The sequence below is a fragment of the Ophidiomyces ophidiicola genome (assembly GCF_022830035.1).
Source record: "Ophidiomyces ophidiicola strain CBS 122913 chromosome Unknown scaffold_1, whole genome shotgun sequence".
In the NCBI taxonomy this organism is placed as follows: domain Eukaryota; kingdom Fungi; phylum Ascomycota; class Eurotiomycetes; order Onygenales; family Onygenaceae; genus Ophidiomyces; species Ophidiomyces ophidiicola.
This window is the reverse complement of record NW_026054641.1, coordinates 295,147-316,841: the sequence shown is the minus strand read 5'-3', so window position 1 is coordinate 316,841 and position 21,695 is coordinate 295,147. Positions and strand designations below refer to the sequence as shown.

Below are 21,695 nucleotides of genomic sequence, written 5' to 3'. Positions count from 1 at the left end.
TCTCTTTTCTTTCCTCAATAATTGAAGGGTTCTAAGCTTCCTTTTGAATGAGCTTGGGTATATGCTGACTCAACAGATGAAACTTTGGTGCGTGGTGGGAAATATCGATGGAGGGTCGAAACTCTCCGGATTGCCTATTAATGGAAATGTCCAAAAGTCGTCAAGTCCACAGGAGCCGGTGGGGGCGTCAATGGCAACGTTTTTCCCTGACGAAGATAACAAAATTGTCAGTTTCGGAGCCCCCTCGATCATTCAATTCATTGACACAGGGCATCAAAACAAGGAATGAGAGAAAATGGAAAACATCAATGAATGGCCTCAGGGTAAATACCTTCTTTGGGGGATTGTCGGAATATTCCTTCTTGTTCGTTCGTCGTCCTAGCCTTACTTGTTGTCACCTTGGGTGGCAATAAAATATACCCGATTTCAGCTTGGCGTGCCTGGTGAACGAAGTCTGAGCTCCTCTTCTTTACTTTGCACGAAGCACGGATGCGGCGATGAAGAACAGGCACAAAGACGCGGGGGTTTCGAATTCTGCCGTCAAGGAGATAAGCTATGTTGCTAAGGTGGCTCCTTGTTGAAGAGTGCTATATGCTTCTTATTTTTAGACGAAACAGGAGCTTTTGCCTATGCACTCCCAAGAAGACTGAAGGCAGCGCAACTGAGATTAAAGTAGACCTCTGATCGCAGAGTACTGATCTCTCCTGTTAGGAGAAAAAAAGCCAATAAAATAGGTCAAGCCAGGAGCTGAGCGATATGAGAATTAGTCCGCTTTAGGTATGAACTGTTGCAACCATCCGCTTGAGCAGAGGTTCGGCGGGCAGATCGGCTTTTCCCGAGCTTGCTCTGACAAATATGCAAGACGGAGACTCAAATTAGAGACATGCAGCAAGCGAGCGTCCGACCACGTGTTCTAGAAGCTGGATGCTTCTTTCTTGTTGTCTGGTAGCTGGTCAAGAAAGTTGGTCAGATGTGTCTATCTTGTTCAAGTGCAGATTGAGGGATCTTGTTTTTTTTAGGAGATATGCGCCCGCCGCATGCCCTCGCATACTGTCTTCTGCGTGGGGGATGGAGCCAGCAAGAAGGGCTCTAGCTTGAGGATGACAGACGTCCCACCTCTCGCGCAAGTGCGGCTGAAGTAGCTACTAGAGCGGTAGGAGAGTGGAGGAATGAAAACATGAGTAGGTTCTTTGTTTGCGATCTTTGTACTCACCTTGGCTAAAACCGTTACGGAAGCAGGAGTAAACTCTTTGATGGGGCAGGCTCCTCTCTCGTGGGAGAAGAACCGGGAGTCAGTGGTGCTTTGTCTCGGGAGGTTTTGTCTTAATTCTTTTTGTTGTCAGCGGCGTGTCCGTTTGCTGGAAAGACTGAGCTAAACCGGGGAAGAAGAGGCAAGATGTGAAGAATCAGACGAAGCTATTGTACGAGTGAAAGGAGAAGGGAGTGAGGTAACTATGAAAGACCTGTCGAGTTCTGTGCTGGGGGGGACCTGCTGGCTAATAAATGCTTCTAGACCAACACACCCCAGGGAGAGGACAGGACAGGTATTTAATGTCTGGTTGAGGTAAGACGAGAAAAGGAGCGGGGATGAAGCGAATATTATAAAAAGCTCCCAGCATACGGGGGGACAGGGCGCCAGGGCGGGTGATGGAGGCCGCAGGGTGCGTGTTGATAGGGACAGCGGAGAGACAGGCAAACCACAGGCAGGCGGCAGAGAGGGAGAGGGGCGCCGCAAAGCACAAAAATAAGAATTAACAACAGATCGACAGGCTGCAGGGTGGGCTTTGCCTCTTCTTGGTTTATTTTTTTCTCTGGCTGTCTGTTCGACCTACATTAGCTTGTTTTACAAGGCCCACTCTCTGGTCGACGGATTTGGGAGAGAGGATTCTGGATCTTCGCGGGTCCAGGGACGCTGGGTGGCGGCGGAGTGGAGAGGGGACGGAAGAGCTGCAGGAGACGAGGAGGCCAGAAAGAGGCGCAGGGTGTTTGGGCCTGTGAGCTGGGGGCGGCGCACCCTGTGTTCATGCACAGCCAGACAGCAGCGTAGAAACCGCAGCGCTAGAGACAGCGCTGGGGGCGGTTGTGGCAGTTTTGATATGGAGAATCACGGCTGGTTGCTGCGGCGCATGTCCATGACAACAACGGGCTGGCAACAGAGGACTTGCCCACGGCAGCCTCGGACAGCACGGGGTCTTATATGGGCTGCAAGCGTAGGCGCCTTGCCTCTCTCGCCGTCTACAGTCCCGACAGTCTGTCTCGAGGATATCTCCAGGCCGTCCATGGCGAGTCTGGTCGGCGGTTGCGAGGGTTTCGATGCTACGGGAAACAGTGCCTAGCGGGATGGGCGGGGGCTGGGCCCGCCAACGGCAGGACAAGACGATGCTAAGCAGCGAGGCGAAGGCTTGAGCCGGATGAGAGCTTTTCTTTTTTTACCGCTCATGCTGTCGTCGCATCCAGGATGGCCTTGCGCTGGCCACCAGCAAAGCCGACGCCGGAGTGACTAAGACAATACGACGGCGCGCGGTGTGCGTCCACGGTTGACTGCGAAGTTTCCGGCCGCCAGAGAAGCGTCGCCAGATGCTATTTCGGCGCCTGCGTCGTCTTCGGGGTTTGCCTGGGCGTGAGGAGGGCGATTCTCACATCGCAAGACCCATGGAAGACGGGCGGCCGGGGCTGCGCTGGGATCATCCCTGCCGCTGCACAGGCTGACAGTGATCGCCGCCCTGATTCGATCGGCCTCTCTAACCGTCGCCCTCACGTCCTGCATGCCAGGTATGGATGGAGGGATGTACGGAGTATGTACGTCTGTATGGATGGGGGTACAATGTGTGTCCGTTGCGACGCGCTGTCGTGTGGTGACGCCGGCCGCAGCCCTCGAGGGAAGCCCATCTTGTCCCACGCCCAACACGCTTCTCTCAGCCGTGAGACGCCCAGCGTTAGTGCCCTCTGACTCGCTGTCTAGCCTCCGCGGGAACGTGCTCCGTTGTCCGCTCCGAGATGGCGAATTTTATGGTTCCTCGAAACTCTGCCTGGGCCTAAAACCGCAGCCGTATAAAATGCCGGCTCCTGGACGATAGTATCGAGGGTTCGACGCCCTGACTGGCTTCCGGCGCGTCGGGCCCTGTGTTGCCCAGCCGAAAAGGAGAAGAAGAGGGGCCTATATATTTATTATTTGTCAAGCCTGCAGTGCGTTTTGGCAGACGACGTTGGAGTGAGGCGAGCCGCCATTGATGCACCGCGCCTGTAATGCCAGTTTTTGCTGCTCCACGACGGAAGATCAGTAATGTGAAGAAAGCGGCACGGCCAAGCTTACCGTAGTCGCCACAGTTGATTCGCCTCGAGAGGTTCTTCACGCTCGCGCCCGGCCGTCGTGAGCGCGAGCGCGAGAAGCGAAAAAAGGTGACTCGTTGAATGCGGCGACCGGGCGGCGTGTTGATTGGCTGCATGCGACCCGCACATAACCACTGCGTCGGGTCGATTCTGGTAATGTGACTTGCCGATATGGACGTGCCGAGCTAAGCCAGCCCGATGCGGAAAGCGTGGTGGGTTTTGCCTCCCGGCAGCCACCGCTGGTTGGCTGCCGCTCCGTCGGGCCGCCCGCTGATTCGCCGGGGTGATCGCCACGGCGTGCCGGCCGGCGATTGGCCCAGACAGAACGCTTGGCGTAGCTTAGCGCGTGCTGACTCAGGCTGCGATTTGGAATTGCTCTCCACGTGACGCCCTGTTTAGGACATAGCGGCTGACTCAGCACTCGCTTGCTGGCGCCGGCTCGTATTTTCTCCGCGACTTCAACGCCTTCATCGCCCTCGCAAACCTTCGCGCGGCTTCACGGACGCGCTCTCGCTGGCTTGGTGTGATACTGAGGACGAGACGCGGGTCGCTTACCTTTGCAAAACTCTATCCGCTCTGCCTTAGTGGATCCTTGACAGAATCCGGCGAATATTCATGCCTATTTTTACGCCCGTCTCTCAGCCGGTGCTGTTCTTCACCCCTTGAACATGTGTGTGCCGTCAAGCCATGGCCAGTAGTAGTGCGAGGAGAAAAAGTACCAAAGCCTCTTTTTCCTCGTCACGTCATTGAGGCAATTTGGCGTCCCTCTCCAGGTCATGCGCGATCTCATCCTTACCCATTCCTCACAGGATGTGATGCCCAATTGACTAATGCTATTCACCCATCTCACTGGGGTGCAGCCTATATTGATTTTACCAACAATATTGACAGAATTATAGAAAATTATTGAAACAAGCTGCTCTGCACTCCTCTTCCTTCCCCCTGGTTGCAAAGTCAAAGCATAAGGGATGGTATACCAGTGGGGTCGATTGTCTCCATTCTTGCCATATAGCTATGACCTGCAAGCCCGCGAAAACAGGCTCAAGCGCAGGGCGCGTGCGGTCAGCCGATGTGCATACACACATACATACGTATATGTGGGAATCATATTGATTGGTAGCACTATTATCCGCCGTACAACGTGCCCTGCGTTTCGTAACTTTTTGGCTGCTCTCCGTCCTGTATCCTCAACGTATGCATGTGAATGTCAGCTATGGCATTATTTTTTATTTTTCCTTTTTTTTTTTTCTCCCTTTTCTTCTCCGGATGGCTCCCTGGGGCATTTTATCCCCTCAGCTGTGCCTTTCGGGCTGAATATTCAGACAGGGTATTTTTTTTCCGCCTCCAGGTCCAATTCTCCCCCGTTGACTAATACCTCATGGCCAGAGGAAAATGCCTCATCTCGTGCTGCAACCGATGACCACACTTCTCTCGAATGGTTTGGGGGCAATAATTATGGAGACTATGCCAAGTGTTTCAACCCAACAGCGGCACTCTGCTGAAACCTGCAAGGTTGTTCATCTTTTGATTCTAGCCCACACCCCGGTGAGAAGTGCTGCATGCACCGTTCCACAGTTTTGACATATGAAAGTCGCCCTATTATGTTTAGCATGCAAAGGAACCTGGGGTGATCTTGCTCTGGTGCGTGGTGACTGTGTCCGTAATACTTGTTTTTGGGCGACTTCCTCCCGCAACTCCTATTACATTTCTACCCTGCAGTGTAGGACAAAATGTGGCACTGTGATTCAACAATCCAACATATGACAAACGCTTGCTTCATGTTTCTATCCTTTGGGGAGCCTCAGTGAGCCTGATGGTCAAGTAACAAGTTTCACGACATAGAATCTTGAACATGTGGATGTCATTTCATCCAGACCTGCTAATTTCCTTCGCGACGGCCGATTCAGCAAGCTAATGTTTGCGGTGGGGTTTCTATTTTCAGCAAAGAGATCGATGAGGACCCAGTTTACTGCCCCGAGGATAGAGGGCCGCAAGCAGAGAATACTGTGGTTTCTGACAGCATGGGGTCATTTCAGTCGGCCTCACCGAAGCCTGTCCCAGATTTTGATTTCTCCTAGACTATTCCTGCCAAGTAGTTACTGCATTTTGGACTGAATATCCTATAACGGCTTACTTGTTTCTTCCGCCTTGATGCTGATCAGAACAGTAACTGACGTGGCCAAGAGAACCAAGGTATCTCCCATTTCACCGCCTTCAAGCTCCATCATTGCAACAATATCACATTGAAAGGAGATCGGCCCAACAAGTTCCCAGAATAACTGATACCATCATCAGGAAAGAGATAATCTCAAAAAAAAAAAAAAAGGGAACACAAGATCATCCGTTCGCGATCCATTCTATGGGTCTTCTCTGGGTAAACTGAGGATCAACTAACGGCGCTCAACGATTTTGTTCCATGGTGCGGGAATGCAGCTGTAAAAGTATGAACGACAGGTGGCTGGGACTTGTTTTTTCTTTTAGTATTTGATTTTTTTCATTTTTTTAGGGGGGACGGGGCTAGATTGACGAGATGACAGCAGGTATGCTGGATCTGACGCGTTTCCCAGCGTTTCTTAGGTTTATGGACCGCATATGTTGGGCAGTTGGGGTTGCACCGAAAACTCCGTAGCTAGTGTATCTATCTCAGTCACACTGGATCTGCAGATTTCATTTTCGGCAGTTTAATACTATCTCCAATTGTATGGCTGCCGAGAAACAGACGTTCAACTCGTTTGGCGCGTTTTGGAGGTGTAATTCCCCCATTTGTACTACTATTCTGCTCTTCGACCTCTCTAGCGCTCTGCAGAGCATGACCTAGAGCGTGATATAATTTTCCCTGGCTGGTCATGCGGTTCGACCCTGAAACACTAAACGCACAAACCCTTCGAGCAACGGGGCCACATACTCCACAGCAAGTTTCTGGCTCTCCAAGGAACGCACAGTGCACGATGGTATGCATGGGCTTAAGACCAAACAGGGATATGCTCTAAGCGCAACAGCAAATAGATCTCTTCTCGGCGTTTTCTCCACCGACTTTTCTTTCTTCGACGACCTGGGCGATCCCATTGCGATTCCCGGGTTCGTGGGACGATAATATGCCGTGATTTGCCCCTGTGTACGGAGTAGGTACAGACGGAACGGAAAGGGAGGTTTTGATGCATTGGGGATGGCCTTAACCAGATCATCTGAGAAAGTCGCAGTGTTCCGCTCCCTGAGCTCATAGGTAGCTATTTTGTATACATAAACCTCCAGAAGTCATCAGCCTTAACCTGCCCCATACCAACTAATACGTTGCAGATACGAATTGCCCACCTGTCGCACCCCAGACACGCAACGGCTTTGGGCGACCCCCAAACGCGCCCCTTCGCGGCCCCTTGCTCCATAAGACTTCGGCCCGGCGACGATCCGTTTAGCGTTGAGCTTGTCGAGCTTGTTTCGACTTGAGTTTTGACTGGGTCCGCTATCAGAATCAAGAAGTTACATAGTCGCCCAGACTTGTTTGCCAGCGAATCCACATTTGTGCCTGGTTGAGCATCAGAAACACTCGGTAACTTGAGAGACACCGGACTTTCAAACCAGGCGGATAGTTAGTTATGCAGCCAAGAGGCTGGGTGTCAAACATCCGCTCCCGAAGCCCCCAGAGCTACTCCGTACATGTCGTCCCGCAGCAAACATCTAGCTCCTGCAGCTGGTTGGCCATGATTCTATGCCTGCATTGCGCCGTATTCAATTTTAATTTGTGCCGCTGTCCCGTTGACCTGGTACTCTGGCTCCAGCTCTAAAAATACGAGCTGTCACTTAGATCTTCGACACCTTGACACTCCAGACACCAACCCACGGGGCCATGCAGTATTCGCTTTTAGCAATGATCGGTGTGCTTCGAGTGAAGGGTTGTTGCTGTTCCAGTCTAGATGCAGCGCGAATCCTTTTAGTGCCGGATCAGCAGCGGATGCATAAAATCCAGCGACGGGTTAGAAGTCTACTCAACCGCTAGGGATGATCGGAAGCCCGTGCGGTTGGCTTCAACCTGCTCGTTAATCAAAGCAATGCCTACTACTATGTCTAAGTGTGCACAGAATCGAAAGCCTCATTTTTGTGCAAAGATCGCGACTCCACAAACGGTGATCCGATCATCCAAAGTGAGAGCACAGTTTTGCCCTCCCCAAGTGGAGAGTTATTGGGCGCCGTGCAAGGGCCCACGATGCCCTAAAAGGGAATATACTATTGTTTATATGATAGGCCACTGTTCACTCCTCTCTGGCAATACTCTACCCATCACATTTCCTTACATGTGTCTCCGGCTTATAGGCCTGTAAACTTACCGACAGGTTGTCTCGATATCGGTCTGACAGAGAAAAAGAGTCCAAGGGAGTGTATCATTGAGCCACCAACAGCCTAAGTAAACATTGGTTGGTTATCCAAGGAGATGTAAGGGATATTGACAAGAGAATGACGAATCTCTAACAAAGTGGCCACGAAAATACATCGGAGCCCAGCAAGTTCGCTAGGACTACTGAGTCAACTGAGAATTTTCACTGGTCCCCTGGTATTTTTTATGGATTCCGAAGCAGACCGCTTAACCTTGGAGACGCTTAGGCGCACACATAATGGAACTTCTCTATAGGGTATTCCCTATGGAGCAGTTTCCCCTCTTTTTCTCCATTGTCCCTTCAAAAATCAGAGCTCAAGGAGCTCAAACTGGCAAAAGGAAGCATAATTTTATTGTGCTTATTGACAGCAGAGTCTTCTTATGGCTGGCTGTATGTTTCCGGCTCAAGGTACGGAGTATAAAGTGATAAATGCAATAATGTGCAAACGGCCTGTGTGGACTGCATATCGGTGTTTGTGCTGATGCTAGAGAGGGAAAATTGCCAGTGAGAAGCATATCGAGGCATTCAACTCTGCCACTTATCGAACAGTATCCCAATAATAATAGAGTTTCACAGGTTATGCCCATCCACACATTCAGTGCAAGAGTCACTACATTCCAGCTACTTGTTGCCCATACCCGGTTAGGCAGTTGAGTCATTGTTTGGTATACAATAAGGCGATCTATGCCACCAATTACAACAACCACAAGGTATCGAGGAAGCGGTGATTTAATTTTCATCGTCTGGCGTTGCACCTTGTGTAACTCGGAAAAGGGGGCAATCCGTGGCGGTGACGGAGACCAGAATAACGGTCTAGAGAGGCTTCACAGAGATAGGACGAAGGGTTACCGCCTTGCTGCGCTGGAGATAATACAGTTGTCATGCGGGGTTCCACACTCAGCTCTGGCCGGCACGTTTCTTGTACACCTGTCATAGCACTTAAGCCTAGAAGCGTTGAGGGCTGAGGCGGATGGGCCTGCCACTATCGCTGTGTAACTAAAGTAGATATTATCTTTGAAAATTTGTGCAGAAGGCATATTGAGATTCATTCGATCAACATAGAAGGGTGGGTATGTTAGCAATAAGCTTGTTGACTATTGTTGGTATTCTCCGTACATGGCAAAGTTGTCACTCAAGGACAAAAATATGAGAATCGATCACTGAAAACAGCTGCTCTGAGCTCAGGCGTAGAATCATTCTTGACACGTGTTAGTCGAGATAGCCAGTTGTACGATAGATTCCACCTATATATTCTTCGCGACACTAGTTAAACAGGGGAAAAAGGATCATAACCCAGCTCATATTGCGTGGATACACTGCCATAAATATCTCGTGGCATTTTCAACATCTGTTAATTGTGGCATCTTGTCGACAATTTGCGAAAGAATTGCGACTTTGCGTATCACAACATTCTACTCCATAGGTAGTAGCAGCAATGCCGTTTCTCCGAGACCAGCTTCCATAAAAAGGGCTGAAGCCCGTTCCTGGATGATTGGCCATTCAAATCTCATCACAAGATGCAGGAAAAAAGACACAAGTGTCGCATGGGGCCAAGCATGGTGCCGTCGCATGAGAGGCTTGGGCTCTGAATTATCATAGATACCAGCTCATTCAGCAAGGCTTGGTTCGCGGCTCTAATAAATGACGAACTTCACATATCCTGCCCCCATAGCAGTCGGTCTCCCAAAGAGGAAAGACAATACTCCTGTTGGGTGCACAGGGTATCAAGGTCGGACATAGCCTATTCTTCGAAAAGGAATATCTGGCAATTTGAGCTGCAATGAGAAAAGAGAAGTTCGGGCACGTGCAAACGAGTTGAGAATTGAAACGGATGGTAGAAGTGGTCACTGAGGGTAGTCAGTTTCTGTAGGATAGTAAACTCACATTGAGCCGGAGCAGAAACCTTATATGTTTTAATATCCAAAATATAGTTGACTCCCAAGCATTTCCTAGAAAGCGACAAAAATTTCGGTAGAGAATATATGCAATTGCTGTGTATGTACAGATGCTTGACGACTACCACCGAGGACATCAGATATATTTCCAATTCATACAACAGTAGAAACGCCAGGGAAAGTTGCAAACAAAAATTATGGTCTACCCAGGTGATGCAAAAAGCCCATGCGAAATGAAATCAGATAGAACAGCACTTTGTGTATGTAGTTGTAGTTAATGCTTGATTCTTTGTCACCAAGCGTATGCAGAGGGAATATGTATGAATGAAAAAGAGAAGAGAAACCAAAAATAAACTTTGCAAAAACGGGTATCAAGGCAAAAAAGGCAATCTAACATTGCTCGAGAATGCTAGAAAGCAACATGAGAAGAAAGCCTTTAGAATTTATTCACTAGTAGAGTACTACTGAGTGTTCTGCATTGAAAACTCCCTCTCCCTTCGCCGTCGATCCTCCTGATCTGGAGTCATGCTCTTCACCGGGCCGGGAACAGGAGCATCCGGAGACCGTCGACCCATCAATTTAGGGCTTGGGTGTAATTTCTGTACAGGTGGAAGGACAGAAGTACTGCCAATGTTTGGCGAAAATGAAGGTGGAGCACGTGGAGGCGAGTGCTTTCTAGGACTAAGGCCAGATGTTGCAACTGGTTGAGCGTAGTTTGGGGGAGGGGTGTGAGAAAATGAGGCATGCGGCGTTGCAGAAAAGGACGCAGAAGGCGTTTGGTTAAGATAAGGCGAGGTGCCGGTATGTGGTCGATTATAATTGAAAGGGGTGCTGGGTATGGCGTTGTTTGAGGGAGTTGGCTGGGGAGGAAAGCCGGCCAATGGCCCTACGTCACGATTCCCTTGAGTTGGAGACATTGAAGGGCGATTCTGAATAGGAGAAGGATAGGTTTGAGCCGAATAAGAGGGTGATTGACGATGGGAATTGAATGAAGAGTTGTTTGAGAGAGGTCCAGTTGTGGGTGGTAGGTGTTGGATGAATTTCAGTTGTGTCTCCGGATGTCCTCCAGCAGGTCGTTGTGGAAATATTGTTGACGAGGGCTGTTGGATAGCCATAGGAGTGAGTTGCTGTGGCTGGCGCGTTGGATAAAAAGTGCCGTTTTGCGATAGAGGGCGTGCTGGTTGAAAGCCATTCGCAACTGGGTGGGCTGTAGGGCGATACTGATGGTATGAGCCTGGGGCATCTCTCATGGTAGGAGAAACTCCAGAACCGGGTTTCGGTTGCGATTCTGATACTTGCATGGGCGGAATTGAAGCGGCGGGAAACGGCGGTGGAATATTAACGGGCGCTGGGGGTATTTCACTACCTTGCTGCTTCGCTTTCTCTCCATTGACATGGGATGGCCCAGCAGAATGAGGCGACAATGAGGTTGGGATGCGAAATTTTAAAGGGGGGATTTTTGGACGCTTGGCGTCTTCAATGCGTTGCTTGCAATCGGCACAAATAAAGTGGAAATCGTCCCTTTCCGCCTCCTCTTTGGGGATCTTGAGACATTGACTATGTTGCCAAACATTGCACTTTTCACAAGCAACGCTGTGAGACCCATCATCCAGGTTTTCACCATGGACCCCACAAACTGAGCAGTCAAACACCCATGGTTCTTCTGCTTGAAGAGCCTCTAGGTCTTGCTTGCCTTTCTCCATCATTGCTTTAAGCTGTCTCTCGGATATTCTTGCCTCCCCAGTCTCTAACTTCTTGGCCTGCTCTTCCATGTCCGCAAGGTGTTGTTCATGTTGCCGTCTCTTCTCCTCCCGATCCTTGAGTCGCTGTTCTCGCGTCATCAGTCTGTAGAGCCGGTCCTTTTCAATCTTTTCCTGTAATTGCTGCTGCTTTTTGGTGGAGATACGCTCGGCTTCTCGCTTCTTAGCTTCTTCAGCAGCAAATGTTTCTTGGCGTTCCTTCTCTTGTCTGCTTGCAATTCTACTTGACCTTTTTGCTGTTGCAAGTTTCTGCAGATTGACCAATTCTTTTTCTTTGCGTTGTATCTTTTTCTGCTGCGCTTCCTCTGCCTTCTCTATAGTAGGTATGACTTGATCGACAAGACGGTCACGGAGAATTTGTTCGTCTGGATCCTTAGACTTTCGTAGTCTCTCAACGAAAGATCTATATTCAACCAGCGTAATGGCTATGCATTCCCATTTGTGCGCTATTGGCGGGTCGTTGGCGCCACCGTTTGCCTGCTCCCGATCCTCATCCTTCGTCTCAGCTTCGGCGAGCTTTCTACGTTTTGCTGCTCTAGCAGCAGCTCGGCCTTTTTTGGATGTTGCTTTGGGCTTACTTGGCACTGGAGGTGGAATAGGAGGGTCGGTCCGGCGGTATAATCTGTTATCATCAAGCAAGTAGTAGAGGCGCTCATCGCGATCATACCCCAGTTCTTCAACACGCTGTAGTAGTCATGTTCAGTGAGTCATTCTGGATTTTATTTTGACCAAATACTCACCCATTGTGTCTGGTCTGTTTCCTTTTGTTCTGGCATTCTTTCACGGAACTTTTCAGGGTTCCATAGAGTCCATGCCGCCAGTTGCTGCAATACGCGTAGTTTTTCGAAAAGATCAAACTCGTGGAATTTCACTGGGTCTTCTCCATCACCAAAAGGGTTTCGGCTGGGGGCCTTTGCGCTGTACTGTCGACGGGTATACTCTTCAAAATTATCTCGGCTATCGGATGACGATATTTTAGTATACGAAGGCAGCACTCAGGAATCGGGACGGCAAGTCAGCAAACGTACTTTAAGCCACGATGCGAGGAAATAAATTTTAAAAGGCACAGGCCAATCTCAAGTAATGTTTCGGAAGACTCTGGTTTTAAGCATTCCGTTTCCAAATCCTATGAAATACGTAGTTTAGCATAAGGAATAGTAAAAAGCCGAAGCCTCCAGAGAAACGCAGAACGGCGCGACATATAGAACGGACAAAAGCATACCTCAATGTCAAAATCATCATTTATTTTCATGGCCTTGCCGAACATGTATATATATTGAACTAGATTCGCAAATTCCCATGAATTGCGCAGCCGATGGAGGAGCCCGCCATGTTCTTCCTGGACGCTAGAATCAGCGACAGATGCAGAGCGGTTTTCCGTTTCCTGTCTGGTACGCTTGCGCGATACCATGCTCGAAGGTTGTTAAGATGTGAGGGGAACGGCAATTTACGGGTGACCCTAGACGCGGGTCCGATGATATGGGGATACTGGGAAGCGGATCTGGAGGGAGGAGTCTGAACGTAGGGACGGAAATATTGGCAGCAAAAAGACGTGGCGGTTAGGCGGAATAGAAATTAGAGAGCACCTGGAGCAAAAGAGGTCTTCAATCAAAGTGCTGGCGGTGAATTTTGTCTTCGATGCTTCATGAATTTTGAGCTTCGAGTCCAAGGCAAGTTCACGCCAAGCACGAACTAGGCCCAACCTGGCCGTCGCGTTTCGCCAAGACGCTATAGCCTATATATGGACTAGCGAGAAATATATGACATCATCTCGTTGCCACAGTCACGCGATTGCTTACCTTATCATGCTGGTCACGTGTATATATTGGATGTCGACGACTATGGTGGCTTGAAGTTAAAGAGGAGCGTCCATCCACTGTAAGAGCATTAAAAAATCCAGATGAGTGAACAGACAGTTAGACTTCCTGAACTTATATCAACCTCCAGCAACATGTTTGTTGTGTCACATTAATTTTTCAGTGTGCAGATAGTGTGGATTAAGGTATAGCCGGATTCGTTGTTTAGAAACGCAATTAGATATGACCAGTCTGTAGTATTGGAGTGGGACTAGATTAAAAGCTTTTTTATGGTGAAAAGGAGGTAGTGAACATGGGCCAAGTAGACTTCCAGCAAAGCAAATAGAGGGTCTCAGCTGACGTAGCTACTCATAACCTTCAATCATGTGGTGATAGTATAAACACGGAGTGTATAGATTCTCGGTGGCTTAATTCAATATATAACACCCGATCAAATAGAATGCATTGCAAATAGGACAAGTTGGACACACAAGACAATCGGTATCATGAGCCAGACAAAACAACAGAATGGAGAGACAAATTGTCCCCACGCAAACATATTCTAGCCTTGAGCTCTACTTACTCTATACCTGAAGATCTTGCAGTGGTTCTGATTGTTGACATACGCGAAGAAATGCATCGCATAGAGATTTTCGCTCAAGGGTAAATTATCTTTATTGTTTACTTTCGAGCCTCGAGGGCGTGTTGAATAGCTATTAACACCAATGATATTAGCCACCTACCAGTCTAAGTGGAACCAAAAGGGCAGAACATACCATCACATGAAGTCTTCGCATCACCAAAAAGCATCTTGGTTCCTGGCATGTAGAACATAGGATTCGGTACGTCGGCTATAAAGTGAAATGTACATGTCAGTAATACGAACATAAAGAAAACCCATCAGCACATACCATAGCCACTGGACATCCCGCGTTTCATGACGATAACTTCCTTGCTCTTCCACACATTGAGAACAGGCATGCCAGCAATGGGCGAGCCGGGTTCAAGTGCAATGGGATTGACTGTATCATTTGCCCCAATTACAAGGGTAACATCAGTGTCACCAAAGTCATCGTTAATTTCATCCATTTCCAGGACAACTGAATTTGCATGTTAGCTATCAATCAATTTGTTGAATGAAACAATGCACTCACTATCATAGGGAACGGCAGCTTCAGCAAGAAGAACATTGCACTGTCCAGGCATTCTTCCAGCGACTGGATGAATGGCAAACCGCACCTTAACACCTTTAGCACGGAGCATCCGCGTGATCTCAGATATCGCATATTGGGCTTTAGCAACAGCCATCCCGTACCCAACAACCTAGTCCATATCAGTGACAAGTTTGCCTAGAAAAAGCAGAGCACGCACAATAATAACACTTTCTGCGTTTAAAAGGGTATCAGCAGTATCATCAACAGAAGTCTTTGTAATCTGGCCTTCAATTTTATGTTCAGTTTGGGTCGGAGAAGAAATTCCGCCAAATAAAACATTTGTCAATGAACGGTTCATTGCGACACACTAGAACTTATTAGCTTGACCGACAATGGCAGGAGAAATATAGTACCATGATGTATGACAAAATCGAGCCGCTGACACCAATCAGTGATCCAACAGTAGTGAGCAAAGGATTGTTCAACATAAATCCTTCTGCAACAAGGGCGAAGCCAGAGTACGCGTTAAGCACGGTGATGACGACAGCTAACCAGTCCCAGGATACGTCAGTATTGATCCTGATTCTTACAAAATACATAAGAACCTACGCATATCCGCGCCGCCGATCGCAGCTGTAGTAGTATATCCCTTCAAGAAACTCAGGACAGTATTCGTCCCTAAGCATGCGGCAGCAATTGCAGGAGAACCTGGAGCCATGGTGATGAAAGCACCCATGAGTGCCATATTGCTGCCAAGTAGAGAGGAATTTATCAAGTGTTTCCCTGGAAGGTTCAAAGGTCTCGAGGCCATCTTGCCAGCAAGTTTAAGGAACGCTACGATTGAGCCGGTAAAAGTAACACCGCCTGGGAGAAAGGCAGCCGTTAGCGAACATATAGGAAATTGGATGGATTTTTGAAGCCATACCGATGAGGACGCCCAAGTACGCGGTAACAAGGTGCAGAGTAGAAATAGACCCGACATCTGCAAGTACGCTACCAATACTAGTCAAGACTGCTGCTAGGCCGACAACAGAGTGTAAGGCAGCGACCATCTGTGGAAGCTCAGTTGGAGTGATACGACGGCCGATAACGGCACCTATCAAAGATTTATCAAAAAGCGCACTTGATATTCGAGTCACCTGTTACTCACCAAGAATACTACCAATTCCGGCAACACCAACGAATTGGGCGAGAACCTCAACTGGGAAGCCAACAGCAGCCAACGATGCAAGTATACCGGAGCCAACACCCAGAATACCGAGCATATTTCCTTTTCGGGCAGTTGTTTGGGAAGCAAGCCCGGAAAGCGAGCTGATACACAGGACACTGCTAACGAGATAGCCTGCTTGTACGAGGCCGGCCATACCAGTGCTCACAGCGGCGACATAGCCTCCACCAAAAAGTAGGCCGGGAATGGCATAAAGCCAAGGGTATTCCGGAGGGTCAGTAGGGCCTAAGACAGTATTTAGTTGGTTAAAAAATTATCATTAGATAATTCATAGGCACCATACGTTTAAACATATCGAGCATTCGCTTGGTAATCACAAATCCGCCAGATACGTTCACAAAAGCCAGGAGGACCGATAAGGCGCCCAGAGCCTGTGGTATGGTACCCGGTAGATATCCTCCACCCATAATGAACAGGCCTCCCACTCCCACCATTCCTGAAAGAGAAAGAATCAGATAAGGAGACTTGATCTGTATTTCCAAGGTTAAGATATCTCACCTGAGATAGCATTCGTGACACTCATCAACGGTGAGTGCAAGGCCGGAGTCACGCCCCAGACAACTCGATATCCAATCAGACCGGCAAGGCCAGCCGTGAACATATTACCCATGAATAACGGACCGGTAAATTTTCCCAGTGCCAGGGCTGATCCCATTCCAGTTGTCACAGTCGCAACTTCACGAGATACTTTCTGGAATGGCGTTAGGGCCAGCTCAGCGGACTCCTTAGAGACTTCCGTAGGAGCGGCCTTTGACTGTGGAGTTGGTGGCGGTGCTGGCCGTGGGGCGGGAGGGAGGATTTGGCCATCGTGAGTGACAATTGAGCCTCGTACGACTTCATCCGCGGGGTCGACTGCAAAGTGTTTCTCTTCGGGCGTCATCGAGAGCAAGAACTTGGTGATATTGTTCGAGTATAGAGTCGATGATTGTGTAGGAAGCCGGGATGGAAGATCCGTGTATCCTATAGAGGGCATAAATACTCTGTATATTCGTCAATATCATGGAAAAGGCTGCATACCAATGATAGTCACCCCGTTCCGCGTCACAAGCTGCCCTGGAACTGTCAGGGTGCAATTTCCACCAGCTTCAGCGGCTAGATCGACAATCACAGACCCAGGCTTCATAGCTGAAACCATCTAGATCGGATGGTTAGCTTGAAATTCAGAAGATAAATTGACTCCAGGAGTTGGAGTTTACCTCATCAGTAATCAATTTCGGCGCAGGTTTCCCTGGGATCAAGGCTGTCGTGACGATAATATCCACCTCGCGCGCTTGCTCCAGAAATAATTTCATCTCAGCTTCAATAAATTCCTTTGACATTTCTTTTGCATATCCACCAGCGCCAGAGCCATCTTCCTTGAAATCGACTTCAATAAATTCGGCGCCTAAGGACTGAACTTGTTCGCGTACTGCAGGCCGAGTGTCGAACCCACGAACAATTGCTCCCATCCGGCGTGCCTGAGAGGTTAGAATTAACAAGCCAAGTTGACAAAGGCAAACCTACCGCAGAAATCGCACTGAGACCTGCAACACCGGCTCCAATAACAAGAACCTTACCAGGAGGTATCTAAGTACAAAGTTAACGCTCCCGATATACAAGAAAAGTAATTGAGCCGCACCTTGCTATAACAAAGGTTGATTAGCTTCATTTCAGCTAAAATGATATTGACTCAGAGCTTACCCAGCTGCGGTGACTTGACCTGGTAAAAATCTGCCGAAATGATTGGATGCCTCTAAAATAGCTTTGTATCCAGCAATATTTGCCATAGAGCTGCATTGTGATCGATGATGAGCTTCCCCTACACTTGTCTGATACATAGCTAGACAAGGAAAATGTACGAACGCACCTCAGGACATCAAACACTTGCGCGCGCGAAATACGCGGAATCATATCCATAGCAAACGAGGTGACATGGCGAGCAGCTAATGATTCTACGATGTTCTTATTCTGCGCTGGATACAGGAACGATAACAGCGTCGAGCCTTCGCGCATCTGGCGGACCTCATTGATATCGCCTTCAATCATGGGACTGCGAACCTTGAGCAGAATATCACTATCCGCCCAGAGCTGGGAGCGGTCCACCACGATGGCGCCAGCATTCTGGTATGCTTGATCTGTAAATTTTGCCTCTGATCCGGCACCACGCTCGACAAGGACGCGGCTGAACCCCTTTTTGAGAAGAAGGGCGGCATTCTGGGGCGTAAGGGCAACGCGGCGCTCGTTTAGGTACGTTTCGAGAGGAATACCGACAGTAAGCGCAGAGTAGGGAACAGAGGTGATGAGGCTGGGCGGGGACTGCTGTTGCTTCTCCTCTTGCCGCTTCGCAGTGTAGGAGAACGTGCGCGATTGGAAAACTGCGAGTCACAGTTGTACTGTTAGTTTCGGCCGGTCATAAGATAGTGAAAACCTACCCGAGAGGGCGATCACCAATCGTCTCCTAAGCCCTGCACGGGTACTAGCCTGGCATGAGGGGAAAGGCTTCACTGTCGCCAACATTTTCGCGGGGTCAACAAGCGGAGACGATGCCTATACGGGATCGAAGCACGAAGAAGGGTTACCATCCGCTGGGCACATCGATGGAGTATGTAGAGCTGCGGTTACCCAAAGGTGCTGCTGCGACACGTCTAACCAGTTGAATGGCGACAGGTCAAGGAACGTGAGGTATACCAGAAGTCTGGAGGCCCAGGGTCGATTGCATGTAGCTATAGTGGAAGCATGTAGTTATGTACACGGCAAATGCTCTCGGGTGCGCAAAAAGAGGTGCCACCTCACCCAGGCCTAATGACAACCACAGCCCGCGGACAGGATGCAGTAGGCCAATACTGTTCTCTTTGCTTTCAATAATGTATATGTATCAAGCAACGCGGCGGGCAGAGCAACCCGGGCCAGGGTGGTATCGTGAGCGTGCGTGCGGGGGTGGCCAAGGGATGTACGGAATAGTTAGTGATGTAGGGATTGGCAGTCTGAGACGCAAGAGCTGGCCACGGACCCTGCTAACGAAAGAACGACGAGACCTCCAGCTGCTCTATGTGTGCGAAAGAGAAGAATCGACAGTCGAGATATACAACAAGTAGATGATGCTTTTAGAGACCAAGCTGCCCCTGGTGCGGAGCCGGCGATGACTCGAAGTTGGCGGGCAATCAGAGTTTGCCGGCTGCGGGGGGAGCCCCCTAACTAGTTCTCATGGCAAAGCCAAATCTTGAGAACTGGGATAGTATCACGGCCAGGAGGCGAGAGTCAAAATGGGCTCGGCATTCCTTAAAACACGGCTACCCACCACGAGATTTTCCCCGCTGTCCAGCAGCAGCCTTCATTGCGCGGAATATCCTTGTGTCAAACAATCGATACGTTCAAGAGCTGTATATGGTTGCACATACTTAAATATTTACAATGATGTTGACACTGCTCTCGAGAGGAAAGATCCTTATTGTCTGTAGCTTTCTGAACTCTTGCTATATAGAAGGGCTTCCAGCATGTCTTCGTTCATTGGGCCAGAGTGTGTCTGCAAAGGGTGCACCAGCATTTACCTGGTGATGGCTCTCATCTAAGAATTGAACAGTGAGCACTTTATGTCTATGTGAATCAATCCATCTATCTTTTCTTATTGATGACCAAAAGGTCTCTGTATCCTCTCTACACGAGTTGACGGCTACAATGAGTTCTGTGCACAGTATTTAAGTCGAGGTCATTCGTTGAACTAAGCATCGCTCCGATTAATTTCTTCAGCAGGCAGTAATTTCCCAGATTATCCGGCATTATTCTCGCTGAGCATATTCGTACTCCTAAATTCGCCGTTCCCAGGTATCTTCACGCTTTGATTTCGTCATGGTTGGCATGTCCCATACTTGGAAGTCTACCAAAGCGGCCTCAGTAAGCACTTCTGATATAATATGATCTGAGTGAGCTTCCATTTCCCATATTTGTCAATAACTTGGAGCAAATGTCCGACTCCTATCCACTCAGACTCGACGGAGATCGAGTACCTGCCACAGTGATGTTGAGAAAGTGCTGCCATTTGACAATGTAGCCTCTAAGGCAGACCCTTGTGATTTCGAATTGTCAGCAGGCTATTTTGCTACTTATCGAATTGCAACAACTGGGGCATGTGTTTGTGAAATCATAGAATGGAGAATACAAGAATGCATCCGAAATAACCCGCAATGTCAAAGATACGGTGAAGCACATGGACATAGCTGGAGACGATAAGATCAGTAGGGATAGCGTGAACTGGGGTATGTTTTTATAGTCATTGATGTGGGTAGTAGGATACGGGAAATTAATTTCGGACTTTGCCGACTGCTGGGTCAATTTGACTTGCAGCTTCAATTCTATGCTGGCAACGATATTGAAAACATCTTCAACTACGGAGTAAGGTAGTGAGTGATCTGTCTTGGGTGAGGTAAGCCTGATATCTTCAATGCTGGCGTCTTCGTATATGCTGGTGGAGCCCAAGTCAAGTGTACGGAGAAGTATGCATATTGTTGTTATTGTTCCTGCATGTTCGTCTCCATATCAAGCAGGGCACCATTGTATGAACATGGTCTACGGTTCGGGCGGCTACCAAGCTTTCGAAGCCGCGGAAGGGCCGGGTGCTGACGAAGAAGGATGAAAGGAAAACGATACGACGCCTGTCCACAAGACCAAGTCAGTTCTCCGTAACGGGTGAAGGAATAATGTTTACGGAGAAGATGTTTCAGATTTACCATCCAGACCCGCGTCTTCCACGTTTAGAAAAGCGATATCGGAGGCCGCATACGGCGATTGCGCGACATGATTTGTTAGGTTCGGAAGCATGTGGAGATCTGGCGTGAGGAACACTAAGCACAAAAAGGTTGACAGTCAGGGGAACAAAAAAAATTAGAATAATATAATGAGCTCCCGCCCAAATCTTGCCATTGAAACAGCGAGTTCTGGCGGTCTGGCAGCGCGTTGGCTCAGCCGTAACTGCGCAATCGATGGTGGGTGTTGCTTCACACTCGCTGTGATCGCGGCTGAACATGCACATCGACAGCCAGAGTGACTTCATCACGAGCCCCGGAAATGACGGCGCGACGCGACTTGTCCGGAACTTGCATGAACCGCCACTGAGTGCGTGCCGCGCAGGTACCGGGCAGGTATCGCGCGACAGTCCAGAGCGGCCTAGCGCGACCCGCCATGGCGCCGCGGCCGCGGCATTGGCCAACCAGCGTGTGCGGAGCGGTATGAGTCACACTTAGACTCTGCAAGGGCCGCGCTAGGCCGTGTCGGGACAGGCGCGCCGGTCGGAGGGACCGTTTGGGGAAGGCGCGCGCAGGCGGTTCAGCTGCGCACAGGAAGGAGCGCCCTTCCGCACGCTGGAGCCGCAGCCAAGCCTCCTCGTGCTGATGTAAGCCCGGCGTATTTAGCGGCTGCTGTGCCTCGCCCGCTCTTCTTCGTCTTTTTCTCTCGCTTCCTCACCCACAATCTCGACTTCATTCACAACAACCGCAACATCTGCCACGTACGGAGTACAGCTGCACTTCCCACTCTTTGACTTAAGGGCTTGTCCATAATGGCCTCCCTTTAGGCTTCTGGCTAGTCTTCGTCCCGTTTTCTCTGCCCCGGGAGAAACACCGTAACAATACTTTCCTCTACCCCTCCCCACTCAACTTCGTCCCCTTCACCAGAGTCTCCTTTTAAAGGACCTCTGAACTTCAGCCTCGCCTCGTGCAGCTCAAGTTCCTCGTTCTCGAGAACAATTTCCCCGTTCGACACCACGTCGTTCACCACGGATACCCTACAGTCAACATGGCCCCTTCAACCCCCCTCATCGCAGCCTCAGGCTTCAGCCATTTCGGTGCTTCCCCCACAGAGCGACTTTGTCCTCTTTCCTGCTCCCGCCCGCCCAGTTCCTCAGCACTGGAACTCTCGCCCAGTGAACTCCCTTAGAGTTGCTCACCAATCGCCCCCCGTGCAGGGCGTCCATCTCAGTCGTCGTTCCTACCATCCATATCGGAAGCCGCTTGCTCAGTCTCTCCGTGCTTCGATTGCCCAGGATTCTAGAGCGACCAGTCTAGTCAACCAACCTCAAGGGTTTGCCCGTTATTCCACTCGGCCTCATTCTTTTCCCGGCGCGACAGCACCGCCTGCCCAGCGTATACTCGGTCTCTCGGCTTCGGCCAATTCTTCACCGTCTTTACGCCC

General features: G+C 49.5%; 2 protein-coding genes across 2 annotated transcripts; both read right to left on the bottom strand.

Annotated features, from left to right (window-relative positions):
* Positions 1 to 10,056: 10,056 nt before the first annotated feature.
* On the bottom strand, positions 10,057 to 12,766 carry LOZ57_000121 (uncharacterized protein; the record flags this gene model as incomplete). The annotated part of the gene is made up of 4 exons (XM_049249229.1): positions 10,057 to 12,039; positions 12,096 to 12,312; positions 12,384 to 12,481; positions 12,578 to 12,766. The coding sequence occupies 4 exons, from the start codon at positions 12,764 to 12,766 to the stop codon at positions 10,057 to 10,059; spliced, it is 2,487 nt and encodes an 828-aa protein (XP_049111423.1).
* Positions 12,767 to 13,832: 1,066 nt separating this feature from the next.
* Positions 13,833 to 18,029, bottom strand: LOZ57_000120 (uncharacterized protein; the record flags this gene model as incomplete). Its single annotated transcript, XM_049249228.1, has 18 exons — positions 13,833 to 13,864; positions 13,928 to 14,002; positions 14,063 to 14,251; positions 14,306 to 14,474; positions 14,523 to 14,672; positions 14,719 to 14,852; positions 14,915 to 15,169; positions 15,231 to 15,401; positions 15,456 to 15,758; positions 15,817 to 15,969; positions 16,032 to 16,493; positions 16,551 to 16,668; positions 16,730 to 16,990; positions 17,037 to 17,099; positions 17,130 to 17,151; positions 17,214 to 17,303; positions 17,380 to 17,887; positions 17,945 to 18,029. The coding sequence occupies 18 exons, from the start codon at positions 18,027 to 18,029 to the stop codon at positions 13,833 to 13,835; spliced, it is 3,240 nt and encodes a 1,079-aa protein (XP_049111422.1).
* Positions 18,030 to 21,695: the final 3,666 nt, after the last annotated feature.